At 50.2% G+C, this 7,834-nt stretch overlaps 2 protein-coding genes across 2 annotated transcripts in view; one reads left to right on the top strand and one right to left on the bottom strand.

The window, feature by feature from the left end:
• ZNF219 (zinc finger protein 219) overlaps positions 1–453 on the bottom strand; it is an 8,636-nt gene extending 8,183 nt beyond the window's left edge. The window contains exon 1 of the mRNA XM_029951270.1: positions 356–453. The gene's annotated coding sequence lies outside the window, so the exon portion shown is untranslated. The remainder of the gene's footprint in view (positions 1–355) is intronic.
• A 2,189-nt stretch (positions 454–2,642) lies between these two features.
• TMEM253 (transmembrane protein 253) lies at positions 2,643–5,216 on the top strand. The gene is made up of 7 exons (XM_029952570.1): positions 2,643–2,709; positions 2,834–2,972; positions 3,315–3,425; positions 3,519–3,575; positions 3,865–3,975; positions 4,097–4,243; positions 4,607–5,216. Exons 2-7 carry the CDS (start codon positions 2,865–2,867, stop codon positions 4,685–4,687), a joined length of 615 nt encoding a protein of 204 aa, XP_029808430.1. The 5' UTR covers positions 2,643–2,709; positions 2,834–2,864; the 3' UTR covers positions 4,688–5,216.
• Positions 5,217–7,834: the final 2,618 nt, after the last annotated feature.

Genomic DNA, 7,834 nt, shown 5'->3' with positions numbered 1-7,834 from the left:
CCCGGTCCCCCGCCCCCGGCCCTGGCCCGCATTGTGTGCGGCGGGAGGCGGCCCGGCCATTAGCATGCGGGGGGCGGCGCGGCGGGGCTAGTAGCCGCGCGGGAGCGGGAGCGGGGCTCTGGCTCCGGAGACAGGGAGCTGGGGACCCCGGGAGCCGCGAAAGGCGGCCGCCAGGGGCGGGGTGCGGGCAGTTTGGAGACGGGGGGCGCTGTCGGAGGGAGGGAGGGAGGGAGGGAGCGGGGGTGGGACGCACAGACGATTCCAACGGGAGACTGGAAGAGATTTTGAAAGGTCATCTCGTCCTTCCCCCAGCCTCCAAGCCCGACTGCCCCTCCCACCCTAAACCCGGACATACCAGGGAAGGAGTTGGCTCTGCCGCTCTTTCTGCCCCAACATGCACAGACTCGGGAAGTTCTTCCTGGGGTTTTATCTCAAAGCCTCTCCCTTACAATTTCTGTCTCTCTTTTTGGGGAGGAGGAGGGGCGATTATAGAGATAGTTAATGTCTGCCGTATAAGAAACATTATTAAAGTTACTCTTCGGTCCTTTCTGTTCTTGATAAACAATTCCTGCTTCTTCCTCTCGAATTCTATTTTCCATTCCTTAAGTCACTTTAATGGCTCTTCAATACAACAAATATTTACTGATTGCTTACTAAGTACCAGGCACTATGCTCAAGACTGGGGGGGATGAACAGATGAGGGGGTTGTGGTACCCTCGCATGAGCAGACTGTAGTCTAGAAGGGAGCTACAAATCTGTAAGTAGCATACTCAAATTTTGTCAATATTTACCGAATGCCTGTTCACATATTTAATTGTGTGGAATCCTTACAATAACACTCAGAAATACAATCAGTCTGCATTTACAGGTAAGGAAAATGAAGCTGAAGAGTCTCTTTCCACTGGCCCACCAGCTCTGGGATCCTCAGAACAAACCTAACATTTCAAATTCTGTCAGGCCATTGCCACTAAATAAAATTAATGCACATGGGAACTGAGGAGGGAGTAGACACACAACTTCTCTGAATCCCTTTAAATGTGATTCCCACTCCACAGGAAAGAAAAGCACTAAGCAGGACAGAAGTGGCTTGCAAAGGGCCACTTGCCACCCAGGACCCTGCCTCTCAGTACTAACTCCCAGGAGTTTCCTGGCCCAGTCTTCTATCATGAGCAGTAATAATGATAATAGCCACTAATAATTGTTGAGCACTTATGTGCCAGGTACTGACTGGGCTGAGCTAGTTCATTGCATTTTCTCTTTAATACTCAAGTCAACCCCTTGAGTATTGTATTGAGATCAGTATTATTAACTTCCCTTTATAAATAAGGAAACAGTAAGTAATTTGCCCAAGGTCACCCTGGTAGATCTGGGATTTGAACATAGGTTAGGTTTTCTTCAGATCTCAGGCCCTGCACCAAGATGTGTCTTTCCTATTTTTGATCCACAGAGTATATATTTGGGGCTAGCTGGTTTTGCTTCTCATTGTAGAAATAAATGTCCCCAGCTTTGCTTCTGGATAAGCTTTTAGTATATAAGCATCAAGCACATCAGTGTGACCTCAACACACCACTGATGGTTACTAAGTGCCCACTGTGAGTCAACAGCCTCTCATAGCCATATCATTAGACCCCTTTTTATCACTCAGGTTGAACAAAGTGAGGTTCAAATAGATAGAATGATGTATTCAACTTCACACAGCTGGGAGTGTCAGAGCTGAGCTTCTAGTCCAGGTACCTGACTGCAAGGCAACTTCTCTCTCTCAAAACTATTCATCAGTGCCTGGGTTGGCTCAGCACATTGAGCATCCAACTCTTGGTTTTGGCTCAGGTCATGATCCCAGGGTCGTGGCATTGAGCCCTGCATTGAGCTCTACTCTGACAGTATGGAGCCTGCTTGGGATTCTCTCTCTCTCTCTCTCTCTCTCTCTCTCTCTCTCTGCCCTCCCCTGCTTGCACTCATTCTTGCACATTCTCTCTCTCAAAATAAATAAATTTTAAAATTAACTTTAAAAAATATTCATTGGTGTTCTCCCCAAAACTGACCATTTGGGGACCATCTTCTATACATATTTAGCTGCAAATGAACACTGAGTCAGAAACAATCCCTCCTATAAGTAGGGATCCCCATCTACTTAGTGTCCTATCCAGAGTAAATCATTCAAGAAAGGACAGAGAGAGGAGAAACTGTCCAGAAAGTGAGAGACAGGAAGCCTGGGGAATTAAACCTTGCCTGGTCTTGAGACAAATCTGCAAGTGATAATGATAGGGGACCAAACCAGACAATAATATGGGATTTCCCTAGGGAATAGCAAGTAATTTGAAGAGGAAGCAAAAAAAAAGGGGGTGGGGAGGTGGGAAGGAGAATGATTAAGAATTAGATGGAAATGTGGGAAAACTGTGGCCCAGGGTGGTAGTGTTCATGGGGATGAGGTGAAGAGTCAGTAGATGACTCAGGATGGGTGGGGGACAGGAAAGAGGGACAGACAGAGCAAGGCAGGGCTGGGTCTCATGGAATGAACTGAGGCTGGGTCTGCCCATGGCCACTCCCTGGATCCTTAGGCCTTCGTGAGGACCTTTGCCCCACCGCACCCAGCCCAGACAGCCTGTTTCTGCCAGCACAAGTTTATTGTCTGCTCTAAGCTACCAGACCCTGCTAGGAGCTCCAGGCCCAGCTGGGTCCCATCTCCTTGGAGTAGCTCCTTCAGACTAGGTAGGTGTGAGGCCCTGAGGCTCAACTCCCTGGACATTGGAAGTGGGCAGAGGGACAGCTCAAAGAGATGTTGCTGCATGTGCTATCTCCTTATAGGTGCCATAATGCATTTCTCCCAACCTAGGAAGCACTGAACTCCAGTGGGCAAGGGAGCCATGGAGGAGAGAGCTGCTCAGAGGGAGCAGGAAAGACCCAGTGTTCGTCTGGAAAAGCTACAGCACTGGGCAAGGCAGAGGCAGAGTGGGCACCTGTTGGTGCTGGCGGTGAGGCCAGGCAGCCCCAGCCCAAGCTTCAGCATATCCACTTGTATCCCAATTCAATTCTGTGCATGTTTAGGGAGCACCCACCATGTGCCTGAAACTGTGGTAGGCTCTGAGTGGGAGGAGGGTGGAGAAGGCATAAAATAATGAAGCAAGACCCTTAATCTCTAACTAGCTTCCATCATGTGGGGGAAACACATAGGTAAGTAATTAAAATTGGACACGAGGCAGAAAAAATTAAACAATATCCCATTCCTTTACTTGCTCTTGGTTGACCACTTTTCCGCCAACATGCATTCTTCCCAATTGCTGATCCCCTTCAACTACCCTGTGTCCGGCCTCCAGGTGAGTCAGCTATGGCTGGCTGTGGCTGTGATGCCCTTTGCTGTCTCTGTTGCCTGCCTGAAATCTGCTTGTCACATGGCCACGGCACTGCCACTTGTGCCTGGAGCTTTGGTAAGACCCACCACAAGGAAGGGTGGATGGAAGGTCATTCAAGCCCCTCCCTAATGGGGCCAGAGCTCAACACTTGCCTTTCTCACCATTCAGGGTCTCCTCACGGGGATGGTGACCCTTGAGCTGCGCAGATCACCCCGACTCTGGAAGGTGAGAGGGGAAGAAAATACAACATTGTTCTCCCACACTGCCCCCCCCCCCCCCCCACACACACCACTCAGCCCAAGAAGTGGCTAAATGCTGACGAATCTTGTCAGATCTCTGCCCCTGACTGGCCTAAAAGACGGAGGAGGGAAAGCAACAAAGTCAGAGAGCAGATGGCCCTGTTTAGAGGTGGAGGAATAGGAGCTGAGTTCTGTTTTGGGGCTAGCCTGTAGGTGGGACTTGGGATTGCAGTGAGTCCCCTAGGCTGGGCAGGGCTGAGCTGGCTTCCTGGCAGGTGAAGGCCATGATGATACTGAACATCTTCAATCTGATCTTGGGCTTCATCGTGGTGGTGATTGAGGCAATGAAGACAGCCTTGGGGCCTGCCCCAGCTGCCCCCTCTCAGGTATGGGTGAATAAAGGAGAAGGTGGGAGGGGGAGGAGGCAAGAAGAGATGGAGAGGGAAAGGGGCAGGGACAAACAGGTGCTGGGTCCCCTGTAGCATGCTCAGCCCTGTCTACCTGCAGCTGGCTGGCTTGCTGATGGTGGAGCTCAGCACTGAGGCCTTCACATTAGGGGGAGTGCTCTTCTCAGCACACTCCCTATTCCTGCTGAGCCAGAGGAAACCAGGATGCTGCAGGACCCAGAGTCTGCACTACCAGGAGCTGCAGGAGGTACTCAGGGCTGGAAAGTATGGAGCAGTGAGCTAGCAGCCTATTTTTTCACTGGCTATCATGGTCAGTGGCACTTAAGGGAAAACCATGGGGTTGGTGGGGTTGGGGGGAGGGGGAAGGAATCGTAGCCAGAAACTGATCGGTTTTCTGGTTTTAGACATTTCGCTCATAGTGGTGGGTAAAGGCGAGCTGGGTCTCTAAACGGGTGGGACTAGAAATGTGGGCCGGCATTAGGAAGCTGTCTAAAAGGAAGGACTATTTGAACAGGAAAAAAGTGGAAGAAAAGGAGGAAGTTGTTTCTGTCTAGAAATCCTCCTTCCTCACCCCTACAGTTTGCTCCCCTCACACCCATCTGGCTTTTAGGGTCTCTCTGAGTTGGAGGAAGTTGCTGATTTGGAGAATGGTCCCACGGTGGCTAGCACAGCAAATGGAACAAATGACTGAGCTGGTGAGGGGAGGCAGAGAAGTCCTGCTCTGCTACGGAGCAAGAGCATATTCCAGACCCTCCTGCCCCCTACTCCACAGAACTTGGAAGCTAGATGGAGTCCTCTGAGACCTACATGAAGTCCAGTGGAGTGCACTCATTCCTCTTCCCTTCCTAGCTAGGGGAAGCTATACCTAAACCAGAATATTCCCTCACCTCACTACCCTGAAAAGCTGCCCGCCTGCAGGACATCCTTAAGCCAACTTTCAGCTGTACCTACTTCTCCCTTCCATCCTTTCCCTCCTTACCCATCGCCTCCCCATACAGCTTCGCATCTGCCTCATCTCTCCTACTTCTCTTCTTTCCACATTTCACAATCCCATCCACTCCAAGCCCGGGTTCCCGTATGTGCCCACTCTTGGAAGTCAATCCATGGGTGCTTTAGTTTTCTCCTCCGATCCCAGGCTTTTCTACTCTAACAAAGACTACAAATCCCAGGATGCCCCTCTTCCCCGTGGCCTGATGGGAAATAAAGAGCCTTCCCTCCGGGATGGGGGCGCTGTGCATCTGCTGAGTGACGCGAGGCGCTGGAAGTCGGGCCCTCGCCGAGAGTTTCCTCGGACGCGACCACTGGCCCCAGATGCAGGGAGGAGCCGCGCGGGTTTTCCTGCGCGAGGGCGCCGCCGCCCCGATCACAGCAACTGAGAACTGACTGTGGGTCCACAGCCCTCCCTCTGGCAGCTTCGGGACGAGCTGGGGCTAGGGCCTGGCCCTCGGCAAAGCTGGGTTCCCCAAATGTTGGCTCCGCGCCCCCTTCCCACAGAGCCCAAATCCAAAGTCCTGAGACTTGGAGCGCGCGCGAGAAACGGGTTGGAGATGATGAGTCAGAAGCCCAAGGCCCGTCTCATCCCCCTCCCTCTCGGCCTCGGTGCCGGACGAGGACAGGCGCGCTGGGCAGACGGGTGGACGGCGCAGGAAGAGGAAAGGACGCGGCGGCCTGAGCTAAGATTTTCCCGCCTCTTGCGAGCACGCCGGTGTAACGAGCCCGCGATGCCGCCACCCTTTCTCTCCAAGGCGGGAGCGGGACTGCGCAGGCTCAGCCTCTCGGCAGTCTCGCCGACCTTTGATCCCGGTTGCGTCCGGTTGCTGTAGCTCTGGTTGGGCTCAACCCCCACTGTTTATGACCTTTGCACGTGTGCAAAGATAACAAGCTCTAGTTGGCTTGAGAAAGGCCCAGGAAAACTGGGGGACCCAGTAGCACCAGCCGCTAGAGAAACTAGAAATTGACCGCAGCTGGAGTACTAAGACAACTCACCCCAAATTCACATAGTGCCCAGGATAGGTGTGCGCCTCACACTCATTTTTGTTCCCACTTGAGAAGGCTTCTTTCCCTAGAGAATGCTGCTTCTCCGGACTTAGTCAAGCCCAGGCATTAGTGAGGAAAGAGCGCAGCCTGGCTGCCTTGCCCTGACACTGCAGTGGTGCCAGCGACAGAGCTCCTTTCCGTGTGTGACACCTTGGGAGTGGTAATAGTCGCCCTATGACAAGGTTGTGTGAGTACTAGTGGGTGGAGACAGTTCTGGAATTAGGCTTTTGAATGGAGAAAACAAGATCTGGGCCTCCCCCTTCTCCTCCTCCCAGTCTAACCGCCAGAATAATGCAGAGCTTATGTGTGCAAGACTTGGAAAATAATTTTCTTCAAAGTCAGGAGATGGTGGTGGATGAGGAAATTGGAGGTTAAAAAAAAAAAGCCAACAATTCACTGTGTCTTCCAGTTAGGATCGACAGCTTTTATCGACAGCTTTTAGTGATACGATCAGAAGTCTAGGAATTGCATCCAGTTCTTAGAGAAGTTCGACCACTGTACAAATGAACCTTATCAGTCAGGTTAGGCTAGGCTAGTAACAATGCCCCATGTTTTTTCCCCTTAAGTAAGCTCTGTGAGGAGCAGGGGGCTGGAACCCACAACCTTCAGATTGAGAGTCACATGCTCTACCTCCTAAGCCAACCAGGTGTCTCCCAAATACTCAAGTCTTCATGGCTTTCAGCCACAAATATTCTCACAGTACATGTCTAGAGTAGTCTGGCAGCGAGCTCTGCTCATTACAAGTGACTTAAGGTACCCAAGCTGAAGGAAATTCACCATTTGAGATCCTACCTAAATCACCAGAGTGGGGCACTTGGGTGGCTCAGTCGGTTAAATGTCCGACTTCGCCTCAGGTCATGATCTCACAATTCATGGGTTCAAGCCCCATATCGGGCTCTGTGCTGAGCTCAGAGCCCGGAGCCTGCTTCGGGTTCTGTGTCACCCTCTCTCTCTGCCCATCCTCTGCTCATGCTCTGTCTCTGTCTCTCAAAATAAAGACAAAAAAAAAAATTTTTTTTTTAAATCACCAGATTTAGTCCCCCACTCCTAACCCTGTGTGAAGTAAGCATGAGTTGTTCACCGGCTCTTAAATGCTTTTGCCTCAACAGGGCATTTACCACTTTCACTCACTTCATTGGCCAAAGCAAGTCAGATAGCCACACCCAATTTGAAGAGGGCTAGAAGGGCAATCTTTTCAAATGTCTGGAAGAAGTGAAGGAGAAATATTTCATTAAAAGGAAAAATGTTAAATCATTTGTGGCGATTCTTGCACAGCTTAGCAGGTGGAATTCATCCTTTCCAGCAATTATGCCTATATCTACCTTTTTTTTTTTTACATGAACCACTCATGCAGTTCCTTTTTTTTTTTTTTTTTTTGGTTAAGATTTCATCTTATTTTTTTAAGTAATCTCTACACCTAACATGGGACTCAAACTTACAACCCCCAGATCAAGAGTCGCATGCTCCACCCACTGAGCCAGACTAATGCCCCTAAATGCAGGTCTTCATAGAAACTTTTCAAAAAAATAATAGGACTGGGAGTCCAGAACTTTAGATTGGTTTTTTTTGGGGGGGGGGGTGTACATTTGGGGAAGTCAACCTTCTGAACTACATTTTGCTTACATGGAGATTATAATCATAGTATTTATCATCTCTGCCTTACTGGAGTATCAAGGTTAAAATAAAATCACACATGGGAAAAATACTTTTAAACTATAAGGCACTTCAGAGGTTGAAAATAAATTGCTTACAGAGATGTGGAGTAGTGTAAAGGAGTGAAACAGATTGGGTCTGAGGTAGC

Source organism: Suricata suricatta, chromosome 9, assembly GCF_006229205.1.
Source record: "Suricata suricatta isolate VVHF042 chromosome 9, meerkat_22Aug2017_6uvM2_HiC, whole genome shotgun sequence".
In the NCBI taxonomy this organism is placed as follows: domain Eukaryota; kingdom Metazoa; phylum Chordata; class Mammalia; order Carnivora; family Herpestidae; genus Suricata; species Suricata suricatta.
Note: the sequence above shows the minus strand (reverse complement) of the source record. Positions and strands in the feature narration are given on the sequence as shown.